This window comes from Penicillium daleae (genome assembly GCF_028827525.1).
Source record: "Penicillium daleae strain IBT 16125 chromosome Unknown utg000008l_segment0_segment0, whole genome shotgun sequence".
Lineage (NCBI taxonomy): Eukaryota > Fungi > Ascomycota > Eurotiomycetes > Eurotiales > Aspergillaceae > Penicillium > Penicillium daleae.
The window spans coordinates 2,837,203-2,865,169 of record NW_026623156.1 but is presented as its reverse complement, the minus strand read 5'-3'; the positions used below and the strand labels follow the sequence as shown (position 1 = coordinate 2,865,169).

Below are 27,967 nucleotides of genomic sequence, written 5' to 3'. Positions count from 1 at the left end.
TCCATTTATGGGCTTTTGTCCATAACAAATTCCCAACGATGCCGTCTGCACGCGACAAGTTGGCGGAGCTGAGGGCCCTCCGTGCTGCCGGCAAGAAGCGTCTCTCAACCTACGAAATCGAGGACCAAGGCGATATCTACGACGAGGTCGACGACGACGGCTATAAAAAAGTTATTCGCAGCCGCCTCGACCAGGACGACTTTGTTGTTGACGATAATGGTGCTGGATATGCCGACGACGGTCGAGAAGTCTGGAACGAGCGCACCGTGGATTATGACAGTGACGAAAGCGACGAATTGCCTGCCCGTGGTAAGGCTGCCAAGAGGAAGCGCGAGGAGGAGAAGCAGCGAAAAGACAAGATCAACAATGGTATCTCCAAGTACTTCAACAGTGGCAATGCTGCTGCGTCAGCACCCAAGCCCAAGGTCAGTGTGCTGTCGAAAGGAATTTATCAGCTTGTAGCTGCAAACTAACCACAAGCTTTAGCCCGTTGCTACTGCCGAGGATGACGCTTTCATGAAGGACCTCCTCGGTGAAGTTGACACCAATGTCGTTTCCAATCACATCCCCACCAGAAACCTTGTCAAATCAGAGGCACGTCGCAAAGTGCGCGTCCTTTCCCCACCTTTGTCCGAAAGACGACGCCGAGAACTGGTCGACAAGAAGAGCGAGAACGATATTCCCAGCTCGCCAGTCAAGGACCAACCGCCACTACACTCCGATGATTTTGATGATGGCTCATTTTCTCAGGTGGATGACGACGACGTCGATATGGGCGATCCAATGCCCTCGTCCCCCATCAGCAAGGCGGTAGAACGTAAGACTACAGCGTTCCCCGTCAAGAAAGAAGAATCCGACGATGACGATATTGATATGATGGATGTTGCGGAGGCTACGGTATCTTCGAACATCAAGGCTGCTAGTGTGAACATGACGGGCAGTCGCCCGCCGCCGAAGCTCAAGAAGGAGATCCTCCCTACACCTGCTAGCTCTTCTCCCGCAAAAGTTGCACCGGAGGTCATGGATGCTTCTTGGAATGATATCCAGAGCAAATTGAATGTCCTCAGCAGCCCAGCCCCCGAGATGCGATCCTTTGGCAAACTGCGCGCTCAAGACGTGGTTGAGGAAGATGGCAGCTTACGCATGTTTTGGCTGGATTACACTGAGGTCAACGGTAGTCTCTGCCTGTTCGGAAAAGTCAAGAACAAGCAGAATGGCTCCTATGCTAGTGCCTTTGTCAAGGTCGACAACATCCTACGCAAACTCTATTTCCTCCCCCGCGAATACCGACACAAGCAAGGAAGAGAGACCGAGGAGGAAGTCGACATGGAGGACGTCTATGGAGAAGTTGACGGGCTCATGTCACGGATGCGAGTTGGCATGCACAAAATCAAACCCTGCACTCGCAAGTACGCATTCGAGCTGCCAGGTGTTCCTAAGGACGCCGAATATCTCAAGCTGCTTTACCCGTACGATAAACCTGCCTTGCCCATGGAAACCAAGGGTGAGACTTACTCGCATGTCTTTGGTACAAACACCTCTCTATTTGAGCAGTTTGTGCTGTGGAAGAACATCATGGGCCCTTGCTGGCTCAGGATTGACGAGGCCGATTTCTCTGCGGTCAACAATGCATCCTGGTGCAAGTTTGAATGCCAGGCCTCTAAGCCAGCCATGATTACCCCAGTTCCGGAAACGGAGAATCTGGATACTCCGCCATTGACGCTCATGAGTTTGTCGTTCCGCCATCAACTCAATGTGAAGGACAACAAGCAAGAAATCCTCATGGCCAGTGCGAGAGTTTATGAGAACATCTCTCTTACAGACACCACTCATCCAGAAAAGCTTCCTTGCAAGACATTCACCGTCATGCGCCCTGCTGGTCCGTCCTACCCTATCCACTTCGAGGCCGAAACCAAAAAGCAGCGGGGCACCTTCATGCTAGAGAAGAGTGAGCAGTTCTTGCTAAGCAAGTTCCTGGCTCTCTTTGAGAAGATGGACCCTGATGTTATCATGGGTCACCAGTTACAAGATGTCGACCTTGGTATTCTTCTGAACCGGATGCGGGAGAAGAAAACCCCTGGTTGGCACCGTATTGGTCGGCTTCGACGTGGCGAGTGGCCCAAGCTGAACAGGGGAGGCGGCGGCTTCTTTATCGAGAGACAGCTTATCGCCGGTCGACTACTCTGTGATGTTGGCAATGACATGGGCAAGTCCCTCATGATGAAGTGTCAATCGTGGAGTCTGTCTGAAATGTGTCAACTCTATCTCGGCGAGGGTAACAACCGTCAGGATCTGGACGTCGAAGCAGCTCTAAAGACCTGGGCGTCAACCAAGGAGGGTCTTCTGAACCTTGTCAATCACTGCGATACTGACACATATTTCATCGCTGCCCTGGTGTTACGTCTGCAAATGCTCTCGCTTACCAAGGTGCTGACGAACATTGCCGGTAACTCGTGGGCACGAACGCTCAGCGGTACTCGTGCCGAACGTAACGAGTACATTCTGCTCCACGAGTTCCACCGGAACAAGTACATCTGCCCGGACAAATACTCCTCTCGCTTGCAAAAGGCCGAGGAGAAAATGCTGGATGGAGACGACGACGACGCGGCCGACAAGAAAAAGAAGGACAAGTACAAGGGTGGTCTCGTCTTCGAACCCGAAAAGGGTCTCTATGATAGATTCATCCTTGTCATGGACTTCAACAGTCTGTATCCTAGTATCATCCAGGAGTACAACATCTGCTTCACGACTGTCGACCGGCATGCGACTGTAAGTATTCCCCGCTTGACCCTTAGTGGTACCTCACACTGACCATATCCTAGTCTGAAAACGAGAATGAAGAGAAAGTTCCTGAGGTTCCGTCTTCCGATCAGGAGCAGGGAATTTTGCCTCGACTCATCGCAACCTTGGTCGGTCGTCGACGTGAGGTGAAGAAGCTTATGAAGGACAAGCGTGCTACACCCGAGCAACTTGCTCTGTGGGATACCAAACAGCTTGCGTTCAAGCTCACAGCCAACTCCATGTACGGGTGCTTGGGATACACGCAAAGTCGTTTCTACGCCCGTCCACTTGCCATGCTCACCACATTCAAGGGACGTGAGATTCTGCGGAGCACCAAGGAACTCGCTGAGAGCAAGCAACTGCGTGTCATCTATGGTGATACTGATTCCGTCATGATCAACACCAACATGGACACCATCAGCGATGCCCTCAAGGTCGGCGAGGATTTCAAGAGATCTGTCAACGAGCGATACCGCCTGCTTGAAATTGATATCGATAATGTCTTCCGCCGACTTCTGTTGCATGCCAAGAAGAAGTACGCTGCTGTCAACCTGACAGAGGTCGATGGCAAGTACATTGAGAAGTTAGAGGTCAAGGGTCTCGACATGAAGCGACGTGAATACTGTGCTCTTTCAAAGGAGGTATCGCAAAGGCTTCTGAACGAGATTCTCTCCGGTGAGGATCAAGAAGTTGTTCTCAACAAGGTTCATGACTATTTGCGTGAGCTTGCGGAGAAGATGAAGGAGTTTGCTGTTCCCGTTCAGAAATACGTTATCTATACGAAGCTGTCGAAGAGCCCCGACCAATATCCCAACAAAGAGACCATGCCTCCAGCACAGGTTGCCCTCCGCGATATTGCCCGCGGCAAGACTGTGCGACCGAACGACGTCATTTCATACATCGTTACGAGCGGAGATGCGGAAACATCCTCCCTGCCACCAGCCAAGCGATCGTACAGCCCACAAGACGTTCTCAAACCTAATTCCGGACTCAAGCCCGATGTCGAGTTCTACCTGCTCAAGCAGATTTTCCCTCCCATCGAACGTCTTTGTGCTCCCATTCCCGGTACGGATGCCGTCCGCTTGGCCGAATGCCTTGGTCTGGATGCTCGCAAGTATCAGATCAACACATCCAGCTCGAGCAAACAGCAGGACACCGAAATCTTCCCGCTGGAGTCGCAGATTCCGGACTCTGTTCGCTTTGCCAACGCTGTGCGGTTAACTCTTAAATGTCGATCCTGCAAGGAGCAGTCGGTCTTCGAAGGTCTCGCCGACTCTCCTCAGATGTGCTCCGCGAACGGCATCATTTGCTCTAATGAGAGCTGTCAAAAGCCATTCGCAGTTTTGACTATCATCGCACAGCTGGAGAATCAGATTCGTGAACAGACCGCTCGATACTACGAGGGCTGGCTTGTATGTGATGATTCGGCATGCGGCAACCGTACACGCCAGATCAGTGTATATGGCCACCGGTGCCTTGGTCCTCGTGGCCGCGCCGAGGGTTGTCTGGGTCGTATGTCTTATGAGTATAGCGAACAGCAGATGTACAACCAGCTTCTATACTTTGCTGGTCTCTGGGATGTGGACAAGGCCAAGGCTGCCGCTGCCAAGGAGAGTGGAGAGAAGAAGGATAGCCTCGCGGCTCTTGCGGAGTTCAACCGCATCCGCTTTGGCACGATCAAGACCGTGGTAGATGGCTACCTGAAGAAGTGTGGTCGCCAGTGGGTTGAGATGGATACGCTTTTCCGCTTCATGATACAACAATAGCCCCGGTGGCGTACGACTTTTTTGGGAATTTGTACATAAGGATTTTCTGGGCATGGGTTATGAGGAATCAAGTTGTGTAACGTTGAGTTTTTGCATTTACATTTACATTCGGGGATTCTGACATCAATGACTCATTCTTGTTCTCTGGCTGCATCTTCATCGCCATGAATAATGTTTTTTTGTACTCCGTAACTTATGTGATGTGGTTACATTTTCTGAGTCACCCGCTTGAAAACACGCCCTACATCTTGTCCGCTGGCTCCATCCACGCCCTAGTTCCACATTCTGATTCGGCCAATCACAGCGGCGGGCCTCAACTCGGGAACCCATCGGTTCCAGTCCAAATCTGCGTCGGATGGAACTTTTTCAGCCTATAGTATCGCCAGGTTGTATTTTGTTCACAAATTTTGTTGCACTTGACTCCACTCGAGATGCCATTTACCAGATTTTCCCGAGGATTAAAGAGGATTCAAACACTCCGTTTATACAACTTCCAATGGCTCTTCCATCTCAATAGTTTCCCTCTTGAAGTCTCGTTACAGCGTGGGAGGTCCAATAGCCAAAATGACGACCACCCAGACCGTCACGGTCAAGCACACAGGCTCTGAGCCTGTTGGTGAACGTCGTGTCTCGATGATTCGCCTTGAGACAACCAGCGTTCAATCTCGCGAAAGCGAACGAACTGAAGCCGAGCAGCAAGCCTCACAGATTTCCAAGCTGCGCAGCACAATTATCGTGTTTCAAATGAGCGGTAATACCATGCTCTCGAGTATCATCAACGGCCTTGTCACCGTTGGACTTCCCACGATCACAAAGGACCTGCAGCTACCTGCCTCGCTCTCCTTCTGGCCAGTGTCCGTATCGGGACTCGCTACTGCCTCGACTTTGTTGTTGGCAGGCTCGTTGGCTGATGTCGTTGGTCCACGGTGGGTCGACCTTGTTGGCACGTTTGCCAGCGGTGCATTGATGCTTGGAATGGGCCTAGCCAAGGAAGGTACTCAATTAGTTGCGATGCGTGCCATCCAGGGTGTCGGTCTCGCACTTCACCTTGCATCCGCTGTAGGCATCGCCACTCAGGTCTTCCCCCAGGGAAAAAGCAGGAACATGGCCTTTGCGTGTCTCGGCATGGCTCAACCCGTCGGCTTCTGCCTTGGTCTCGTCTTGGGCGGTGTCTTCGTGGATACTGTTGGCTGGCGAGTTGGCTGGTATATCGCGGGTGGTGCGTCCTTGTTCCTTTCGTTCATTGGACTGTGGGCTCTTCCTGGGAGTGAGCATCCTCGCAAACTGGAGAATATTTTGCACGATTTGAAGTACAAGGTTGATTGGGTTGGTGCGCTGCTTGCGTCTGCTTTTATGGCGCTGCTTTGCTACTTGCTTGCGTAAGTTGGACTACAAGCTGTATGAGTGAATGGCTGATTGACTTTTTCTGAACAGAATTCTCAGTTCAAATGTGTATCGCATCAAGGAAACTGCCAGCATTGTGATACTTTGTCTGGCCGCAATTGCGCTGCCTTCGTTCGTTATATGGATTCATTATCAGGTTCGCCGTGGAAGGCCGGCACTTATTCCTAATTCGTTCTGGAGAAATGCCACCTTTTCGAGCATCTGTGCCACCATTGCACTCTCGTTTGCGGTGATCAACTCTATGGAGCTCTTCGCAAGTCTGTTGTAAGTAGCCCTGCATCAGATTAGCGACGAGACATTGCTAATACAGCCACAGCTTCCAAGAGATTCAGCAACTCTCCGCCCTTCAAGCATCCATCCGCATCCTCCCCAGTCTGGTTGTCGGCGTTCTAGTTCAAGTCACAGCAGGTTTCTTCGTGCATCGAGTACCTGCCATCTGGATCGTGGTACTCACAGCCGTTCTAGGCTCATTCTCCCCTCTCTCCTCATGGCTACAGCCCCGCCGTCTTGGCCATATTGGGCAAATGCATTCGTGGCCCAGCTTCTACAAGCGGTGAATTGCAATGCCCTTTTCACTGTCGGCCTTATCATTATAACGGATATCTTCCCGGAGGACACGAAAGCACTTGCGGGCGCTGTGTTCAACACTGCTGCGCAGTTCGGTACTGCACTTGGATTCGCGATTCTGCAAGTCATTTCGTCAGTTGTTACTGAGAATAAACAGGTCATTGAGGATGAGATCCCTGCGCTGCTGGCGGGGTATCGAGCGAGCTTTTGGACTATGTTTGCTTTCATGGTCCTTTGTACGGCGATTTCAGGACTTGGTCTACGGAAAACAGGGCGGATTGGATTGAAGCGAGATTAAGCTAGAGACGACCAATTATTGTTGTTTTAGATCTTGATGTCACAGATTTGTGATATCTTTGTATAGAAATCACGTGTAAGGCGTAATGACGGGAGCTGATTTTTAATTTTACGAGGCCATAGAGCGGGGTACATCCGAGGAAGAAATAAAATAAGCGTTCAAGCGTGACTCACGGCTTCCATTCTTCTTCAATCCCTGAAAGAATCCAAAGCTATTCATCATGTCTCCACGAGTCCTCGTTTTTGGAGGTGGGAGTATCGGGGCAGTCCTCGCCTATCTACTCTCCAAATCAATCCCCGCATCAAACATCGTTGTTGTCTGTCGGTCTAATTTCGACATTGTTGCCAAGGATGGCTTCACAATCAATTCCACGGTCTATGGAATGAACGAAAATGTCAAACCAATCGCCGTCCGATCGGTGGCCGAGGCTGTCCAGGCGTACCCAGACGGCTTCGACTATATCTGCGTGGCAACCAAGGCAATCGTCCGGGGCAACGTTTCTCAGCCCGAGTTGATTAAACCCGCGGTATCTGCTAAAACGACCATAGTGCTCATGCAGAATGGTATCAGCATCGAGGAACCTTATAAGGCCTTGTTCCCGGACACAGCCATCGCAAGTGTCGTGATATACATGCCTTGTACACAAACTGCCCCCGGCGTGGTCTCTCATACCGTGTACACGAAGTTCCTGCTGGGCACATACCCAGCCAAATCCACAATAGAACATAAGAACTCTACAGCACGCTTTGTGGAGCTTTTGAATGACGCTGGTGCATCCGCAACTCATGAAGACGACATCCAGCTGGCGCGATGGACAAAGCTACTAGTGAATGGCTCGCAGAACCCCATTTGCGCACTTTCCCGACTACGCGATGTCCAATTCTTGGGTGCTGCACCTGGCGCCGAGTCATTTTGCAGGAAAGTGATGCGTGAAATTGCTAGCATTGCCCGAGCCGAGGGATACAGTGACGTTGATGACAGTGTCGTTGAACGTCAGCTACAATTGTCTGCTAGAAGGGCGCCTCCAGGCGTGGAGCCAAGCATGCTGGCTGACGCTCTCGCTGGACAAAATTTGGAGGTAGAATGCATTGTTGGAAATGCACTGCGGATTGCGCAGAGCCATGGCGTTGATGTGCCTCGGTTGGAGACCATCTACTATCTGGCGAAGAGGCTTGATATGAGTTTCGCTATTCCCAAGGCATTACTGGGAGACTCGAAGATTTAGATGTGATGCTTGTTCAAACAATTTCTCATAAATCAAGATATAGACATGAAATAGAAATTTCCACAAGAAAGAGAAAACAGCACCGCTTCCATGAGTAGGCTGTACATAATAACGCATTGCAAGACCCAGTCATCTAGACCTATTTGGTCTTCGATAGAACCGTACGCAGCGCTCTCGGAGAGACGCTAACTGCATTGCCTTTCCCATCCAAATTGAATACGAACTCGTCAATCCCCACATTGCCGTAGACTTGTGAGTCTACAGTCACCCAGGTTATACATGACGAGGTAAATGGCCCAATGCCGGACGGCAATGGTGGCGGGATAACGGCCCGGAAGGAAAGTTGTCCTGGACTCTCAAGTCCCGTAGGATACAGGCGAATGTCAAGCATGGATGGATCAGTGATCCCATGTAAGGCCATGTAACTCGGGAACATGTTAGTGCCATTATTAACCCAACTCGTGACGACCAGAGCGGGGCCATCATCTGTAGTGATGGTGATAGAGGAATTTCCGGTACCCAAGGCATATGTTCCTGCAAAACGGGCGTGGGCCTGGTTCTTGGCGGCCTGTTCAAGCGCAGGTAGCAGACTCTTGGAGACAAGATCGGATGCGAGAGCTAGGGATTCGTGGGTGTTGTTTCCAGCCCCGAGGAGCACAAAGCCAGCTTTATGATCAGGGTCCAGAGACAGCACACAGGAGTATGTTCCTATGTCTCCAGACTTGGTGTAGAGATCAATAGGACGCTCATTACCGAATGAAATAATTTCCCAGGGTGCGCCAACGGCGTAGTCAAGGGATGATGTATGGGAGAGTGGCTTCAACCACCGTCTCGTGGTTGATCGCGGGAGAAGAGTGCTGTTGAGAATGGCCCGACCAAAAGTAGACATGTCCTTTGCAGATGAGAAGATACCACCTGCACTATCAAATTGTGAGTATGATGACCAGAGGAAGCAGCTAAGCCTACTTACGGTGCTTCTTCGCCAATGTCGAAATCCCACCAGTATTCACCCTGGTAGGAAGGAATCACACCAAGAGACGAATTGGGTGTAGTATAGAACGTGTGAGACATGCTTAGCGGCTTGGTTATTTTCTTTTCAAAGACCTTTTCAAAGTCTTCGCCGCCAGCAAGGGCCTCGACAACGTATCCGAGGACTTGGAAACCTGCATTAGAGTAGATCGGTGTGGAAGATGTGGGAACAACTGGGTTAGCCTGAAGCAACCCGTCAAAGAATTCTAATGAGAATTTAATAAGTAACAGTTGTGCGTATAGGATGGAGTCATCAACTAACGCTTCCTGCTGCAAGGATTTGGCACGCCGCAGGGCGGATTTGCGCGGGAGGAAGAGCAGGGAATCCCAATGACTCGAGCAAAGAAGATTGCTCGGTGAGATCGAGAATACCATCTAGGACGTGTTAATTCGAGTATTTGCTAAGAATTAATGGAAATACTTACAGTCTCTAGCGATACCTGCCAAATGGCTCGCTAGCTCTCCAACTGTAATCTCGTTCCACTTGGTATAGTCAATGCCGTTATCTCTCTTCGTGGAATTCCGCAGAAGCTCATCAGCAGCCACCTTAATCTCGGGAATGTACTTCGAAATCGGGTCTTGCAGAGAGTTGAACCCTCCTTGAATCAGAAGCAGAATCATGGGAAACATTTTAGAAGTGCTGCCAATGCGGAAAACGGTATTCTCGTCAACCTTGCTTACGCCAAGGGTAGTATTGATTTCTTTGGCCGTGTGAGCGTAAGTAAGCAAGGCGTTGGAACTACCTGTATCAAAAACCTCCAACGACAAGGAAGCTCCAGAGAACTTTCCTGCGCTGCTGGCATCATCGATTGTTTTAGTGATGTTTTTCAAAGCTGTCTGGACAGCGGCGTCGCTGGAAAGATCCGTGAGGGCAGGCCAGCTAGGTCCCAGAAGAGGACAGAGATGAACTGCCTCTATGAGAGCAAAATGAAGCAGCAGTAAGAGCAATAGCTCGTAGATTGGCATTCTGATTTGGGCCATGGATCAAAAGTTGGGGTTGAGCCGCTCTAATATGATAATCTTATTAACAGACAAGGTATTTTGATTGACGTGAATGAAAGCCACAATCTATAGGATTTGGGCTACATAAATACTCTGCCTCGATCGTGCACGGGCTTCCAGCAGGTGGTATACAGTTTGGGGAAGACTGATCGAAGATGTCAGTCTTCTTTGTCCCAATATGGCTCAGACGCCGTCATTGTGCTTAGAATTCCGAGGCATGGGCCACTACCCAAGCCATACTATTCCTAGTGTGATTTCCGGCTGCTCACTCGTGCCTTTTTTGACGAGGGCTCTCAATCTGCAAGTCATGCCGAGTTGACATCCTTTATTACCCTGTACTGGGATAAATAAACTCACATGAGAAACTTGCATTGATTCGTTGGCTATCGTGTTACAGATCCTATTTTGGTAACCCCGTCGATCAGGCTATGGTAGCTCATTTCCACTTATGGCACCATCGTGTAACACAAAATGCAAATCTTGAACTAGCGATCACGGTCAAGCGAAGGTCAGAGGTTCTCTCCACCTACTCAACGTTTTCTATTTACAATGAAACCTTCTCTTGTTTTCGGGACCCAGATTGCGAACCACCGTTGCACAGGCCTCTGGACCCCGCTCGAACAAAGAAAATGAGTTTGTGCTAGGTCCGAGTCTAGCTGCATACACTAAACGTTATTATAATCAGGCATGCCAATGACCTAAGCCCACGAGCACCCGTCACACTATGACAGGCCTTAATATTACTTCATACCATGCCAATCTATCTTAATCCCTGCCTAGCCCAATTTCTAAGCCTATTTGACCTCGGCGAATCTCATCCTTTGTCATCCGAGATTGCGACCTAATTCATGTGCAGCTTTTGCCGATGGCACAGTCAGAGAATCCAACTATGGTGATTATTGACGTAATGAGATCTCCGTGGCTAGATCTGCCAAAAGGGTCATATGAGTTGAGATTTGGCCTAGATGTAAACCTTATCGACCTCCGTCAGCGGCTGCGGCACACTCGATCTTGGAAGGGGTTCACAGGAAGCTTAGATAGGCATGCGTGTCCGCGTAATCCATATATGCGTGTGATCATTTGCCGATGCTACTGTACTGGGATCCAGGTACTCTTAAGAGTAGTGAGGGGGGATATACACTATGATTCGTCTTGGAAGGTGATGGAGGCGTGGGGGAAGGGAGACCGTGCTGAACAACGGAAGCAGAGCCGGCTTAAGCGTCCATGCATTGTCACATTGCCAATGACACCTTGAAATAACTCTTATGGAGGAAATGAGAAAATGCCATTCGGTCGATTAAATGATGGAACATGTGAACGTAACATAACTTCTCCGTAGAAATATGGAACACTTCCATATTGATCTACTGCATGACAGGTTTTTCAGAAGCATGTAGCGATAGTAAGCCTTGATTTATAGTGATCTCGAGTTCTTAGCTCGAAAGGGCAGTTGATCCACCATTAATGTCCCTGGTTAATATGATGATACCCAGGCCAAGCTTAGGGTATCCAGGTGGTAAATAATTCATCACACTCAAAGCTAAGTGGGCGCACTTACGCCACTAACAATAATTGGCCGTCTGAAATAAAATGATGATCATGGTTTGCAACTATGTCATAAATTTAAGTAAACTCTTGATGAAGAGAGGGTTGTTGCTAAGGTTTCCACATCTAAGCGCGATCCGACCGCAGGAAAAAAAACAGGAAGCACAACATGCAGACGACCGATCTCGGCTTATCGCTCTTATCGCATTTTTGCCCGCCAATCCCCCACTCCCCTCTCGACCTTCATCCTTCAACGAATTCAGTTCCTTGCCTGATTGGCTCGTTCAGTCATGTCTGTCAAGCGAGTACTGGTCATTGCAGGCTCCGACAGCTCTGGTGGCGCGTAAGTTCGACTCTCTGGCAGTCATTTGACTCCGAAATAGACTGGTCACATTCCTGTGCCGTCTTTTTCTGCCCATTCAAATTTATACACTCATACGTATGCCACCAGAGACATGCTAATCTTGAATGTAGTGGCCTGGAGGCCGACCAAAGGGTATTAGCTGCCCATGGCTGTTATGCTCTAACAGCTACTACGGGGTTGACTGCGCAGAACACGTTGGGCGTGCAGGACATTTTCGTCGTCCCATCAGAATTCGTGAGAAAACAGATCAATGCAGGGCTGGAAGATGTTGGCACGGATGTAGTCAAGCTTGGTTAGTGATGTCGATGTTTCTATGGTATCTGCGGCCTTTCGCTTACTTTTCTCAGGGATGCTCTCGTCCGCGGAGACAATTGATGTCATCGCCGAGACATTACAAGCCCACAAAGTTCCTGCCATTGTGCTTGACCCGGTGAATAAGAGGAGATACCCCCATTGCTCGACTATGGCAATGTTAATTATTAGATAGGTGATGGTTTCGACCAGCGGATCTCAACTCCTTCCGGAAAAAGCTGTTGAAGGTCTCCGACTCAAATTGCTTCCTATGACTACCATTCTGACTCCCAATATCCCCGAAGCTCAGCTCCTCATCAAAGATTCTGGATCTGAGGCACATGAACCGGCAGACATCAATGAACTGATTGATTTAGCCAAGCGAATCTGCTCGCTTGGCCCGAAAGCAGTTCTTCTGAAAGGAGGACACCTGCCGTTGACCAAGGACCACAAGGTCGCACGAACCCCTGAGGAATCGACCACTGTGATCGATGTCCTTTATGATGGCGAGACTTCAACGACTACTTTGTTTGAGACCGACTATCTGGTATCCAAAAACACACATGGGACAGGTTGCTCACTTGCCTCTGCAATCTCGGCCAATCTAGCCATGGGTAAGGACATGATCCGAGCCGTTCGCAGTGCTGTGCGATTCGTTGAGGCGGGCATCAAGACCAGTGTAGACTTGGGTAAGGGCAGTGGGCCCATTAACCACTTCCACTCCATTTATACTATGCCATTTGCACCGTAAGAAAGAAGTACTTCCCTACCCCGCCTTGGACGCTTTGCTGATGGACTTCACAGTGGCCGCTTTCTCGAGTATATCATGGATCGCCCAGACGTTCAGGGTGCGTGGGAGAAGTTTACCAAACACGACTTTGTCGAAGGCATGGGACAAGGTACACTCCCAGTCGAGCGATTCAAGGAATATCTTGTACAAGATTATCTCTACCTGGTAAGCCTTCCTCTCCAAGACATGGGTATCAATTTAGCAATATTGACAAATCAACCCCAGGTCCAATTTGCCCGCAGCAATGCCCTGGCATCATACAAGTCTTCAAACATGGACTCAATAGCAGCAGTGCGTATTCATCTGTTCATGTGTCACTTAATCGCCTAACTAACATGTTCCAGTCTGCGCAAATTGTCCTGCATATTAAGCGGGAGATGTCCCTCCACCTGGATTACTGCGCTTCCTTTGGGCTTTCAAAGAAGGAGATGGAGGCTTCATCTGAGACGATCGGTAAGAATCTTGCGTTTGTTCTGTCGGCTATTGGCATATCTTTTCTGATCTTGCTCTTTTCGTGTGCAGCTTGCACAGCATACAGCCGATACATTCTTGATGTGGGCCAATCCGAGGACTGGCTTGCCCTTCAGATGGCTCTGGCTCCCTGCTTGATTGGTTACGGTGCTATTGCCAGGCGGCTACACTCTGACGGAAACACTCTTCGGGATGGTAACAAATATTGGAAGTGGATTGAGAACTATGTCGCAGATGACTACACAGAAGCCGTACGCCTTGGATCAGGTAAGAAATTTTGCATTCAGTCTATGGGAAATCGTCTAAATAACGCTCATTTTCTTGGTAGCTTTGCTGGAAGGCCACGTGCAAAAGGTGTCGCCCAGTCGCCTGGAGGAGTTAATCCGGATTTTCATCCGGGCTACAGAGCTGGAAATCAGTTTCTGGGATATGGGGCTGAGCGACCAAAAGAAGTGAATGGATTAGATAGCCGTTTAAAACTGTCGAATCAGCACAGATATTTTCTTCGATTTTTCTTGTCCGCCCGAAATTTCTTTTCCACATTCCTTCTATCGGGGTATCCGGCATTCGCCCGATCTTGAAAAGTCTATCGGAAAACTTTGATACGACCCAGACTGCAGATAGGCTAGATCAGTCACGTGATGAGTCACTTCCACAGTAGAACGATATTTGTAACAATATTCTAGATCACGTGCCATATCACGCGTAAATTACAAGTAATATCAATACAGTCACGTGTTTATCAATACAGTGGCCGTTCAAAAGAACTTGAAACACAGTACTCCGTAGTTTCCGCCCATACCGCTTTTCTACACCGCCTACTTAAATTAGCCACACGCGTCCTCGCGCAAGCGGTCGAATCTAGTAAATTCGCTTAGATTATTGCTATTTTGTTAATCTAGCTGGAGCAATACCTTATCATGGAGAGGAGGTCATTAGATACAAACAGATGGTATACTAGTTATTGAAATATTGAATGTTTTAGGTGGTTTGACCGGCAGAGAAATAAGTGGGGCATGTACTCCGTACCGTGTTCCAAATACTTTTGGACGCTGACTGATACTGTATGTGCTCCTAAGTATCAAACAAAGTGTAAAGTTACATATCACGTGTAAGGGACAGGTATAGTCACGTGGATATCCACAAACAATGCATGACAATTTACATAATCAGGGATAATCACGTGTACACTAGTCCTAAAAGAGTAAAGTTTTTTTTCGCCTCCTTCGTTTTTTTGCCGCTCCCCTGGCGACTACTTTTTTTTGTTCTTTCCTTTTAAGTTCTCCGAGAACCCATCGTTATCATCCATCCATCCCCCTCTTTCTCTTTTCCCTTCCTCTTCTTCGAAATCCTTCACTTCAATACCCTCTCATCTCCTTGACCGCCCAAAAGAATAACAGCCAAACACTCACATCCATCATGTCTTACGGTGGAAACTCCCGTGGAGGCGACTCCTATCGGTAAGTTGTTTTGCTCTCAGCGGCCTCTCAAAGATCGCGTTCAAACCCCTTTGCGCCTTGCTTCTGTGTGTATCGGAAACGTTATGTGCGCTTTGGACGTGTTGCGTCTGTTCTCGAGTTCTACGCGATGTTTTTCGATCGCTGTTGCGCTCAGAATTATCCATTCCGGGCCTTGCCACATCTGTGTCTACGTCACCTTGGCGGCGCAAAATTTCTCATCATATTCTATCAACCTGAATCTTTACTGACATATCCTGCATATACAGCTCCCGCGGTGGTGATAACGGCTACTCTAACGGCGGTGGCTATTCAAATGGAGGTGGCTATGGCGGCGGCGGCGGCGGCTACGGTGGTGGTCGTGGCGGCTACGGCGGCGGCGGTGGTGGTGACCGCATGTCCAACCTGGGTGCTGGTCTCAAGACCCAGGACTGGGGTGAGTTCTCCCGCTTCGAATCGGAACTGATGTCCAATTCCGACCGCAGAAATACTAACAATGCCTGTGTAGATATGAACACACTCCCCAAGTTCGAGAAGTCCTTCTACAAGGAGCACGCCGAAGTCTCTGCCCGCTCCGATGCCGAAGTTGAGGCTTTCCGTAAGAAGCACGAGATGGCCGTCACTGGCCGTGGTGTCCCTCGCCCCGTCGAGACCTTCGATGAGGCTGGCTTCCCTGCCTACGTCCTGTCTGAGGTCAAGGCCCAGGGTTTCGAGCGCCCAACTGCCATCCAGTCTCAGGGCTGGCCTATGGCTCTCTCCGGTCGTGATGTTGTCGGTATTGCCGAGACCGGTTCCGGAAAGACGCTGTCTTACTGTCTTCCCGCTATTGTTCACATCAACGCCCAGCCTCTCCTGGCCCCCGGTGATGGCCCTATCGTTCTGATTCTGGCTCCTACTCGTGAGCTGGCTGTTCAGATTCAGACTGAGATCAGCAAGTTCGGCAAGTCCTCTCGTATTCGCAACACCTGTGTCTACGGTGGTGTCCCCAAGGGCCCTCAAATTCGTGACCTGTCCCGTGGTGTCGAGGTTTGCATTGCTACCCCCGGTCGTCTGATTGACATGCTGGAGGCTGGCCGCACTAACCTCCGTCGTGTCACCTACCTGGTCCTCGACGAGGCTGATCGTATGCTTGACATGGGTTTCGAGCCCCAAATTCGCAAGATCATTGGCCAGATTCGCCCTGACCGTCAGACCTGCATGTGGTCTGCTACTTGGCCCAAGGAGGTCCGCCAGCTTGCCAAGGACTTCCTGAACGACTACATCCAGGTTAACATCGGTTCCCTGGATCTGTCTGCTAACCACCGCATTACTCAAATCGTTGAGATTATGTCGGACTTTGAGAAGCGTGACCGCATGATCAAGCACATGGAGAAGATCATGGAGGACCGCTCCAACAAGATTCTCATCTTCACTGGTACCAAGCGTATCGCTGACGAAATCACTCGCTTCCTTCGCCAGGACGGATGGCCTGCGCTCTGTATGTCTTCCCTCTGGTTATCACAACTGTTCCTTTTTTACTAACATGCTTCATTACAGCTATTCACGGTGACAAGCAGCAGCAAGAACGTGATTGGGTTCTCAACGAATTCAAGCAGGGCAAGAGCCCCATCATGGTGGCCACTGATGTGGCTTCCCGTGGTATCGGTATGAACAAATTGCAACCCCTTTTCCCCTCCCATCCCTCCCCTATTGTGATCCCCTCCTGAAGGGGCCCTTGAAACCACTTACCCGTGTTGATGTTGAAGAACACAATGGCACGGTGCTCAACTCTCCCGAAGCATGTTGGTGTAAACACGACTTCGTCCAGGCGGAATGTCGGGTCATCTCAAATGGTTTCTCTTGACCAGAGAGGACCTTGGACTCACAGTGCAGTGTATCAGAAAGCAGGTCTGACAGGATTTCTCCGACTCCTTTGTTGCTGAAACTCGTAAGCGAGTTGGAGTCCCATCTTTCAGCGTTGTTCTTGATCTGTTTCAAAAAAAAAGCTGCATTTCCAAGGTTTCTCTTAGGACCACGATTTTACCGCCACCCTATGGACTTGCTTCCCCCGGTGACTTTCTTCAAAGAAGCTCCGACAGAGAGCAGTGATGATGCATTCACGTCCTGCACGACTGTGAAAAAGGGGCCCTCCTCTGGCCACAATTACTTTTACCCCCACTAATGGCTCTGTTTGCTAACCCAATTGTATTTGAAAAGATGTGCGCGACATCACTCATGTCCTGAACTATGACTACCCCAACAACTCGGAGGACTATGTTCACCGTATTGGTCGTACTGGCCGTGCTGGTGCCAAGGGTACCGCCATTACCTTCTTCACCACTGAAAGTAAGTTTCTTGTACTCCGAAGTTGTCTCCTGACTTTGTCTTTCAAGATATCTAACCATTCGTTTCTTCCTACAGACTCTAAGCAGGCTCGTGACTTGGTCACCATTCTCTCCGAGGCTAAGCAGCAGATTGACCCCCGTCTTGCTGAGATGGTCCGTTACAGCGGTGGCGGCGGCGGTGGTGGCCGCTGGGGTGGTCGCGGTCGTGGTGGTTGGGGTGGCCGTGGCCGTGGCGGCGGCTTTACTGCCTCCAACGCTGCTCCCATCGGCGGTGCCCGCCGCTGGTAAAAAAAGATGCCCCCTCGATGCCCATGCCGCTTCTATGCGGTTCATCGGAGCTGGCGCCCTCCTGCGTTCCTGGTAGACTTCCTTGTGTCCTTGCTTCTCGTTTTCCCTGCGTAATTCGGTTCGGACGGCGTTACTTGTTTTATGTCATAGACAGTTCTACATGATTCCTATCGGTGTCGATTTTCTGCTCTTGTCGACGAGCTCCTCCCGGATCTTCGTTTGCAGTTCCCAGCAAAGCTTTACAGCTTGGGTCATTCCAAGCCAATTCATACATCTTGATCATTCACAAAAGTGACCTTTTTCTTTTCTCTTCTTGCCTCGAGGATTATTTCGGCAAGCATGCCGATGTGTTATTGCAGATTGTATGGGATAATGAAACATTTACCACTGTTACTTCGCTCCAAAACTAAAACATAAGTCTCGGAGGAAAAGACTGGCATCGTCCCTGTAGATCTTGTAGTCATTGCCTGGTCTTTGCTCTATCTACCTACTCCTTCAACCACTCTTCCAGCTCCTCGGCCAAGATACGATGCACATGACTCGTCATATGCCCCGAGTTATACCAAAAGTACGTGTCCAGCGGCGTCGGACATCCATACGCCTTGTAATTAGTATCAATATCCGGCTGGTCATAACCCTCGCAGAAATCAGTCGTATTCACAATCCCGTACTGGGCCGGGTTATCCAGCATCGCGCTCAATCGTGTATGTGCATCGAACACCCGCACTTCCACATCCCCCTTATTCTTCCCGAACTGCTCTGCCTTGGCCGCAAGTGCATCATTGTACCAGGCCACCTGTGTGGCGTTGGGGTGCGGTGTGGTAGTCTTCTGGTTTCCCGGCGTGCGGTCAAGCGGGGGCAGGTTCATGAATAGATAAGATCTGTAGCCTAGATCGTATAGTTCGTTGACAGAGGAGAACAGTGTGCTGGTGAGATTGCCGTAGAAGGTTGGGAAGTCTACAGCGTATTTGGAACTATCGCCGACGTCGTTGATTCCAATCCAAACTGCGATTAGGGATTTGGAGGCTGGTAGAAAGGTTTGGAGGACTGGGGCACCGTAGGTTTTGAATTGGGTGATTTGGTTGACGAGGGAGACGGTGTAGTTGTGGTGCAGGGGAGTGCTATGAAAGAACCTTGCTGTTAGATGGGTTTCATTCCATGTTTTTGAGGTTGGTATGCCGGGGTTTCGGCTGACTATTAGTATGGGAGGAAGGCGTACTATTCCGTTGAAATGTCTGCTCCTGCAAAAGCAAAGTCCCAAAGCTGCTTTGCACAGGTCCTTGGCGATGTCAGCCCTTGCTTGAGCCCGCATTTTGTGAGGTATTCGACCCAATTGGGGCCTCCCTCTGCGGTTGCAGTCTGAACGAGTTATCGGATGGTGTCCTGTTGGTGATGTATTATCCTTGAACAGGAATGTTGAGTACTAACTTGGTTTTGCACGATCTTGTTTGACAAGAGGGTTTCTGCATCATATGAAAAGTCAAATTGATCGCCGATGAAGCTATAGTTCTGGTGTCCATGGGTCCCTTGGACGTAAGTGTAGGAGTCTCCGAATGCAATGCTGCAATGGATGTTATTGACATCATCCCAGGCATTGCGTATGAAGTAGTGATCAGTGGCAGGAATTTCCAACTTACAGTGACCTTTTCGATGACCAATCGAATTTATCTCTTGATCTCGGTGTTGGAGATGCCGTGTTGAACGCAGCAAAGGGGAGAAGTGTTAGAACGAGTTCAGAAGACCACAGCATTGTGTCAATTGAATGAGAGCCAAGATTGATTCAGAGAGGATAGTCTAGTTGCCAATTTGAAAGGGTATTCTCGATTGTGCACTTTCAGATATTCACAATGCTTCCCCGATCTTTGCTACAATGCATATTTATACTACCATCCCCGGATGAATGGATAGTTCATATCTTAACCCCGCAATCGCTTCCAACGTTAGTCCGGGGTAATTGCATACGAAGACGGAAGAATTTTCTCCGACGCCCATAGCGCACCGAGGTTTATGGATAAATGTCTTTATGAGCATTTCAAAGAGCGGTGGAGGCATGAATTAAATTCTGAGTAGTTTGAGAGCCGACAAATCCTTGCAAGCTTCGGCTTGAAGGAAGACGTAGACGACTTTGACAGAGCAATAAAATTGAGCCTAATGTGCACACCATTCCAATGAAAGTAGCAAAGCTTATCACTAGGAGAAAGAATATAAGCTTCTAACACATAAGGAGCAAACTGGTCAATAGATCTGATCGCTTGTGTTGCGGTCTCATCGCCTATCAATCGTTATATAGGTAACCTCCAGTGATATATAACCGTCGATGGGGCCAAAGCCAGCCCTAAGACATGTCCTAACCTGGCTTGGCTTAAGTGTCAAGTTCACTCGACCCATCGACTTTTACCTCGTACTAGGGTTTCAAAAGACCCGTTTATAGTTTAAGTTAGTGCTTCAAATGAGATCATCGAGATGCTAGCTCGTGGCCTGTTCGTCGATGGGTATGCTTAATCGGCCCACTGTGCGGCTGTGCTTGTGCTAGTGGATTCGATCTTCTTAGTAGGTTTCACAGCGTCGCGTGGGTACCACACAAAAACAAGAGCACGCCAGGAGGGACTTGTGGGGGACATGAACGTTGCTTTTGCTCAGGGAGATCTAAGTAGTTGACAAGGGTTCGTTTCGTCGCTAGCTATGGAGTCATGAACGTATGGGGTTGATATGGACTGGAGACTTCATGCCTGACATCCGATTGAGATCATCTTGATACTTCACTTCTACCGTTGAATTCATTGACAGCTCATCAAGGGTATTCAGAACAAGGCCAGGCCCTTAAGGTTACTTGATAGGGAGGCATTATCGCAAACCACAGACTGATCGAGTAGCATCATGACCAGATCAGTTGAACCAAGCCATTTTGCATTACATCGCCGATCTCCCCAAAACTGTACTGGGCGTAAACACGCCAACGCACAGAGTACATGCAAAGTATGTACATGGTACATGAGTAGTAAAAAGAATACCTGCGCCTAATGCCGAGCGGATGCCATCCGCGCATGCATTGGCTCCGAAGCTTTTCTTCCGCCTGCAACCACCACGCCCCCAAAGTTCCCAACTCAGCACCGTGCAGCATGTCCGCCACAACCTCAGACATCTATCCCGCACATATGCATACAGGAGGCGCCGTTGACGTATTCGTATTACACTGTATCAATTGCGTTCTTGTTTTCGACGCCTCATACCGAACCGAAGGGCAGGGGGCGGATATGAGATGAACCAAGATAGAATCGAACACCAACGCCTCCTACTGGCCTCCATACTCTCGACCTTTGCCAAATCCAATTCCCAGTTTTCTGATCCATGCCTCCCGGCTTTTTGAAAAGTCAGTGTGCGCATTGGGAGAAGGCCTGCATGAATCAAGCGGCCAGTCCGCCAGGATGGCCAGCGGACCCCGCGCCAGGATTGCCACTAGTGGTAGCGCTAGTAGCGTAACGGGTTTCTCCTGTCATGCAATACTGTATGGAGCACGCTGCACGGTAGACTGTGCGTATCTTCTACTGAGGTTTACTTTTTTGACTTTTGCAGTGTTGCCTTTTAACCTCCTTCCTAACTAACTCCTGCGCGAGGCTGCGCTATCCAGCTGTACAGAGCAGCCGAAGAATATGCATGGAAAATATGACTTCCTGCTAGGCTAGTTCGGGTAATATCAGTCAGGTTTGAACGTGCAGTACCCCCTGTACTTTGTGTTATTATTATGATCGGGCTGTTTAAAACCGTACCGAGTACTAAATCTGGCATATTGGTTTGGGATTCCCCCCCCCCCCGGGGCCAATTGCATCTACACTGGGTGCAGCCACATGTGGACACTGAGCATGGCGAGCTGGGATCTCATATGATCGCAACAGAACTCTGCCAACGACGTAATGCCTCTGAGGGAATAGGAAATTTGGCCTGGCAAGATTGATATTGAGTAAGACGGACGTTAAAGGCTTGGCAGCACACAATGATTACCAGCTGGTGGCGATCACCCACTGGTTGTGTTCTTAGATATTGACAGTGCTACAGTATGTATGTAAATTATGTTTATTATTAGATCATCGCCGTCATAATTATTATTTACTTTGAGAACTCCACTGACCGTGTTAAGTTACTGTAGGATTCCCTTTTCCTGGACTTATGTGACCCTGTCTCTCGGGATTCGGATCCTTGACTGAATGGACTTAGCCCAGTGGCTGCAATTATTGCACATTTTGCTTTTGTTTTTTCTGATCTCTATTGCCTTGTTTGTTTTTCTTTTAGACTTTGCTAATTGGTTACAATACTACGTACTCACTTCAATATTCATGACGGAGTACGGGGTACATTTTTCCATACTTTTATCTCTGCGTCTAATACAGACTACCTGCATACAGTATCCAATACCACTCCCGAACCTAACTTAACCCACCTCCACCGTTGGAGTCACTTGCCTATCCCGTCCTTACTCTCTAGCCGAGGAGCAGAGGTGGGCTACTCTCCGCATCCTCGCAATATTACGGAGCACTGTAAGGGAATTGTGGACATGAATCATGAGCCCAGGAAGAAATCGAGGCACCAGGGAAAAACGAGGAGCTCCGTGATCATCAACTGGGATGGTCGACCCGCGCACGAGTCGTGACGATTACTCCGAAGCGGCCTAACACGATCTGCCGAAGGATTAGGCGGGTAAGACTTACCATGTCTGGCGTAGCATCCCATCGACAACCTTCGGGACCGCATTGGCCATGGGCCCAAAAAGGCCCCAGGTTTTCCCAAAGTTCCAGTGTGGACAGGCTGAAGTGGGGACGGAAATTAGACAAAGTGGGCCACGGAAAAAGAGGTCTGTTAAGTGGACTTACCCTGGAGCACGGGGCACGTCTCTATCCGATTTGGCCTGATGCGTAAATTAGTTAGTTCAATTACTAACTGCCTTTGGAGTAGTCACAGTGTACGACACTTCGGCAAGAGGCTCAGGTGTTGCTGTACCCGAGAGATCAACCCCAGTTCCCACTAAAAAGTACTGACAGCTTGGGCGGTTGCTTTTTTCCTTCCCGGGGGGGGGGGGGGAATCAGCGCAAGGCAGGCCTACTAGCCTAGAGGATATCAGATAGCCAAGATTTTGTACCTCCTAGTACTTATGTTCTTCATAAGAAGTGCTTCATACTAGAATTAATGGGAATTGTTCACGGTACAGACTATGTATGCCTATCGTGTAGTCCAGGTAATGACAATCTGTAGTAATCAGAACCTCGCCTCCCCTATTGTCTCACTCAAGTGTTCCACTCCGTAGAGAGGAAACCGTGTTTGTCCCCATCCAAGCTTTCTCCGGAGTATATCCGCGCCTCGACCAGTCCAGATTGCCCGCGACTCTGACACGTGCTTGCCAGGAAGTTTTACTTGATAATTGGAGGGGTTTTTTTGGTCACGGGGTTAACCGGATTTCCTTGTGAAATTGCCTCCCCCTTATGTATGCATCTCTACTAATAAGCCACAGCCGCGGAAAGCGCCTCATAACGGCCATCGCTAAGGTAAGGAGTGACACCCACGAGTACAGCCAAGACATCCTCTCCCCCTTTCCAACCTACCCTAATTTATTAGATATTATCTCTGGTCGAACCCAAGTCCATATTACAATAATTATGGATTCCGTCCATGCCAAGCATCGCCTTTCAACGCCGCCGGTGCGCTGATTCGATCGACAGCCAGAATGGCCATGAAGCGGTGGACATGGCTTGGACATGAAAACCGGGGACAGACTGGAACCCACTTCGGAGGGATCGTCCGAGGTTACAGAGGCCCAGCTGAACCAAGTTGAGAGTTCTAGCATGACCTCTGTATCCCGCGTACTGGAGACCAGCGGCTGCGGCGTCCAATGGCGGGCATGCTATATGAATTTGATATCAATCATCCCGGCCCTTAGGAGTCCGGATATCCCGTAGCCCAGTCGCATTACAGTAATGACTGTACGAGGGACGGGCGATTTCTCCTCCCCAGCCTGGATCTCCTCTTTTGCCTCTGCCAGTGGCCACGGGGCTCTCCGCGGAGGTCCCACCGAGCGCGGACGCGATAGCGGAGTCTGTGGACGAGATTGCCGACCGAGCAGCGCTCCCGCTAGGTCGGCCGTAGCTTGGTATCTGTCTATCTGGACCTGCGGTGTTTCTCGTGGACAAATCGAAGCTCGATATGCATGCCAAACATTCTGTATATGAGAATGTAGAGAAGAAAAAGCAAACTCGACCATGTGGAGAAGTATCGGTAAGCGCCCTCCATGTCAAACCGGGCCTCCCGCCTATTATTTGCTTTGCTTGGAGATTGTTCTTTCTCGCTTCACCGGCAGTGGATGAACAGGTTCCGCCTGCGCGGGGGTCAGATCCAGCCCGCCATCATGAACCAATCATCGTGCGCAAAGAGAGAGGGAAGAAGAGAGAGCTCTATTCCGAGGTAGGAGCCTTGCAGCAGTCCTGCATCTGGAGTTCTGATGGGGTTTCATTCCCGTCTTCTTCCTATCTGTAATGTTCAAATGACAGACAAGGTTCCACTTGAGCATTTCTACGGAGTACATGGCTGTGAGAAGAAAAGGGAGGAAGTATACATCGTGGTATATTCCGTATAGTCTACTAGAGTACTGCATAAATCTGAATATTCATATCTAAACTAACTAACTATTGGGTATGACTATAGACAGAACAATTAACCGTAGGCAAAGTTCAAGATATCCTTCGCAGTCCATACCTGCCAAGGTAGCAACCCAAGTGACCCGGAGAGCCGTCGATAACTCCGCCGAGGAGACCACCCCAAGACGAAATCTGGAGTAAGTACATAATGGAAACGGAACACGGTGAAAACGTGATTATCAGCGGGTGACCAATTGGCGCCAGTCATGAACGGACAGTTCCACGGGCCCGACCAAGCACGACAACGACCCCCCCCTTTTACCCTTTTGGAGTCAGCAAGGTTCAGGCGTCTTTCTGAATGTAATGCTATAATTAAACATTAAACCAGAATCCACCCAGTCGTATCGCATATCGTATGATGAAAGAGAGCATGGGCGTTCCGAAAACCACGGTAGCACTCTATCAATCAAGGACGGAGCACACTGTACGGATCAAACTGGACACATCCGGACCAAGAAAAAAAATAAGACCCAGCTCAATTGATTGCAGTGGAGAAAGGTTTCCCCTCTCAGACTCTCCGCTGTCCATTCACCGTGCATCTTTTCAATGCAAGAAATAGGGGGTGCGAGGGCGCAATCGCGGAAATCTCCGTTCGTCAGGAGGGGGTGGGAGCGTATTCGTTCAGGGTTGTCTCCAACCCATCCACGGGCCAGACAACGTGCGAAATTACTGAATAAGAGTCATAAGACTCATATCATTCTTGAAGTCTTGAGGTGTCGTGGGCTAGCTAGCCTCCGATCACGGACAGTGGGGACTTTTGGGTGTTGTTATTCTGCTCCACCGACGCGTTCCTGAGGTATCGTCGTGACACAGGGTTACGCGAGAGCCGACCGAGTCATTTTATCTTCCCCGTTATTCGACTGGCTTACGAGATACGGGTGACTGTTGGACGGGTAGACGGTTAGACTACCGCTAGACTGTCAGACTAAGTCTATCAGATGTGATCCCGGGGACAGGAATCTTCAACGTGCATGTATAACACTAGACTCTTCATAGTTATGGACATAAAATGGAGGTCTCGAGATACGACGAATAATGAAAATGATCAGGGGATGTTCTACTGTAGGCAGAGAGAAACAGATACGGAGTATTGTACACTCCCCGTGAAGCACCTTCCCTTTCCCTCTGCCCGCCTCGTCTGCGTGGATTGCGAGTTCTCTGGCTCTCGCGGCATCTCGGAAGCAGAAGAGGTACTGGTACTGACGGGATAGTGGATTGGCCCCATCTATGAGTTGTACTGGTACTCCGGGACCCCCATCTCCGACCACCGTGTTTTTCCTCCTATGAGGTGCGTCTACTCGGGATATCTATGGGTATCGCCAACCATGTTCCTTGTTTCCCAATGGGTGGTCCATAGATGTCAATGTTAATAATATAATGTTTATCAATTACAACATATTGCTGTAAAGGGCATTTCTAGCATACAAAGTATAATTTTGGTATCAATGATAACTAGAAAGAACATCCTGCCCAAACGACGATCATGGACTTGCCAGACTGTGTACTCCATCCAATCCCTTCGTACAGTTGTGGGTAGCATCGATATGGCTCAATCGTGGCCAGACTTCCAAGAATACCTGGAAAGAGAAGGTACCGGCTGCAGCCGCCCCAGAGACTTTGCGACTAAACCCAAAAAGTCCTCTCAAACCACCCAAAACCCACCGGAGCCTCTCCACTTGGCCTGCCCGCCATTGCGTCCACGCTAGCCCGTAGTCTCCTCCCTTTAGCCCTGGTCTTCCCGAGTTCCCATCGCTTCTGCTTCCCCCGGCTTGCACTAGTCCCATTTCCGGCGTAGCTCGGGGCTACTCCGGGCCTGTGGATCCCCACTGGATCCCGCTGGATCAAAATCCTGGATCATCGTTGGATCAATGCTGGACCTGGTTGTTCTCACTAGTCCTAGTTGAGTCTCGCTTCCCATCGCGCCCCTCGCAGGTTCCTTGGGCACGCCATTGCCTTGCACCAGTCTTGGCCATGGCCTTCTTTCTACTCCGTACAGTGCTCTGTACACAGTTAAACCAAATCCCACCCCCCCCCCCCCCCCCCGGTTCTCTGGTCCACGGGCGCTATGCTGTTTTCTTTTCTTTTTTTCTGACATTACATGATTACACCCCTGGAACCATCTGTTGCCCATCGTTGCCCTCTTGACAGCGATCTTGGTTGGTACCCACGGAGCGTAGACGCTAGGTTCACTACTCATCCGCCAGGGACGCGCCCAAGTTGCGGGTAGACTAGTCAGATGGGAGGCTAAACCGAGTTCACTGATCAAAACAGTGGACTGGATCTGTTAACTATACGGAGTATGACTAGTGAGATGTCTTGGACGGAGACTAAGGTGCCTGTAACATATGCTTAATCTCATCCACAGGCACCTGCCACACCTCTCCAAGGTATATAAAGCTACAGTACAATTTCGTACTGTAGTATGAATAATAATGGAACTGGCTCCGAGGAAAGTTCCAAAAGACAAAGATATGCACCATCTGCCACAGTTTTTTCAGGATCAAATCATATCGCCACTCTTTTTCTATTTTCTCGTTCTCCTCCGACTTGTCCACACCCCCCCCTTTTCCCATACACAACCCCCCCCCCCTCCTATGTGGGATCCGCTTTGTCAGAGAGAGGGATAAAAAAAAATACATCTCAGCAGGCGGACGAGGGAAAATGGGAACCCTCTCAGCCAGTCCCTGTGAGGGGAAAGGGGGCCAATCCAGGAATTGTAGCGTCTTTTCCAGTTTTCTCGGAGGATTGTGTGGAAAAGGGAATGGTCCGACGGGCAGAAAGCAAAAAAAAAAAATAAAATAAATAATAAGAATACATAATAATATTATTATCAGAATCATACTCTGTCAACAGTACTCCGTACTCCCTCCGTACCTCCACGGGTAAAATAAAAAAATGAAAATAAAATATTCATATGATGGATACATCGAGGGTTATGATAATGAGAATAGGCTATGGATATTGTAGTAATTACGACTATGATTGCGACTGTTACTTCCTATCTCTGCTCAACTTGTGATTTCAAACCCGGGCAAGAATATCCTTTTTTTAATTCGTTTCGCTATTGATGATTGGTTTGGTGGCCGATCATCTCTGTGCCGTTCATCTCTGTCTGGGTCGCAATTTTGCTGGTTTTGCCTGCGACCGGGTAGGACTCCGTAACCCTTAGGACTCCGACAAGGCTTCGGGTGGAAAGAGAGTCATTGGTACGAATTGATGGAGTGCTATGCCCGTTTGAGACAAAGGTTATCAAAGTAAGCATGATGGCCATTGTGAAATAGTCCTATCTGTGTTTGTAACCACGTACTAAGAGTAGTAGTATCTATATTCATGCATTCATCTTGGGAGATTCAATCTTTTCGAGATATACTTCATAGTATCCTCCGTCGAGAATAGAATGCAACTTCTCGTAATAATCATTCCGTCAGTCAGTAAAAGCGAGAGAGAAAAAAAAAGAGCCAAAAATTACCCTGCTCCACTGGGTTTGTTTCCCCACCGTGTCCTCGGATCCCACGAGGAGAGGGAGAGAGAGAAAGACGCTGGTCCTGCCGAATCGTTCTGTTGCGGTGACTCTCGGCCTTTTTGAGGTGCTGCTGTTTAACCCTTTTAATTAGCTTAACTGCTAACCCGCCCTTTTTGAACCATCCTTTTTATTCCCTTTTCTTTTTCTTTTCTTTCCCGGACC

General features: G+C 49.3%; 7 protein-coding genes across 7 annotated transcripts; 5 read left to right on the top strand and 2 right to left on the bottom strand.

Moving 5' to 3' along the window:
• Window positions 1-38: 38 nt before the first annotated feature.
• On the top strand, window positions 39-4,547 carry N7458_009560 (DNA-directed DNA polymerase alpha catalytic subunit POL1; the record flags this gene model as incomplete). Its single annotated transcript, XM_056912942.1, has 3 exons — window positions 39-425; window positions 487-2,769; window positions 2,823-4,547. 3 exons carry the CDS (start codon window positions 39-41, stop codon window positions 4,545-4,547), a joined length of 4,395 nt encoding a protein of 1,464 aa, XP_056761791.1.
• Window positions 4,548-5,111: 564 nt separating this feature from the next.
• N7458_009559 (putative MFS transporter) lies at window positions 5,112-6,816 on the top strand (the record flags this gene model as incomplete). The annotated part of the gene is made up of 4 exons (XM_056912941.1): window positions 5,112-5,926; window positions 5,982-6,215; window positions 6,268-6,397; window positions 6,493-6,816. The coding sequence occupies 4 exons, from the start codon at window positions 5,112-5,114 to the stop codon at window positions 6,814-6,816; spliced, it is 1,503 nt and encodes a 500-aa protein (XP_056761790.1).
• A 220-nt stretch (window positions 6,817-7,036) lies between these two features.
• Window positions 7,037-8,041, top strand: N7458_009558 (ketopantoate reductase family protein; the record flags this gene model as incomplete). Its single annotated transcript, XM_056912940.1, has 1 exon — window positions 7,037-8,041. One exon carries the CDS (start codon window positions 7,037-7,039, stop codon window positions 8,039-8,041), a length of 1,005 nt encoding a protein of 334 aa, XP_056761789.1.
• Window positions 8,042-8,180: 139 nt separating this feature from the next.
• N7458_009557 (serine hydrolase domain-containing protein) lies at window positions 8,181-10,036 on the bottom strand (the record flags this gene model as incomplete). Its single annotated transcript, XM_056912939.1, has 4 exons — window positions 8,181-8,961; window positions 9,012-9,253; window positions 9,333-9,445; window positions 9,496-10,036. The coding sequence occupies 4 exons, from the start codon at window positions 10,034-10,036 to the stop codon at window positions 8,181-8,183; spliced, it is 1,677 nt and encodes a 558-aa protein (XP_056761788.1).
• A 1,871-nt stretch (window positions 10,037-11,907) lies between these two features.
• On the top strand, window positions 11,908-13,989 carry N7458_009556 (uncharacterized protein; the record flags this gene model as incomplete). The annotated part of the gene is made up of 9 exons (XM_056912938.1): window positions 11,908-11,960; window positions 12,092-12,273; window positions 12,329-12,411; window positions 12,469-13,019; window positions 13,077-13,227; window positions 13,288-13,353; window positions 13,407-13,515; window positions 13,585-13,800; window positions 13,862-13,989. The coding sequence occupies 9 exons, from the start codon at window positions 11,908-11,910 to the stop codon at window positions 13,987-13,989; spliced, it is 1,539 nt and encodes a 512-aa protein (XP_056761787.1).
• A 963-nt stretch (window positions 13,990-14,952) lies between these two features.
• Window positions 14,953-17,602, top strand: N7458_009555 (DEAD-box ATP-dependent RNA helicase DBP2; the record flags this gene model as incomplete). The annotated part of the gene is made up of 6 exons (XM_056912937.1): window positions 14,953-14,993; window positions 15,260-15,426; window positions 15,499-16,467; window positions 16,527-16,634; window positions 17,187-17,315; window positions 17,391-17,602. The coding sequence occupies 6 exons, from the start codon at window positions 14,953-14,955 to the stop codon at window positions 17,600-17,602; spliced, it is 1,626 nt and encodes a 541-aa protein (XP_056761786.1).
• Window positions 17,603-18,089: 487 nt separating this feature from the next.
• N7458_009554 (SGNH/GDSL hydrolase family protein) lies at window positions 18,090-19,352 on the bottom strand (the record flags this gene model as incomplete). Its single annotated transcript, XM_056912936.1, has 4 exons — window positions 18,090-18,723; window positions 18,822-18,961; window positions 19,031-19,163; window positions 19,240-19,352. 4 exons carry the CDS (start codon window positions 19,350-19,352, stop codon window positions 18,090-18,092), a joined length of 1,020 nt encoding a protein of 339 aa, XP_056761785.1.
• Window positions 19,353-27,967: the final 8,615 nt, after the last annotated feature.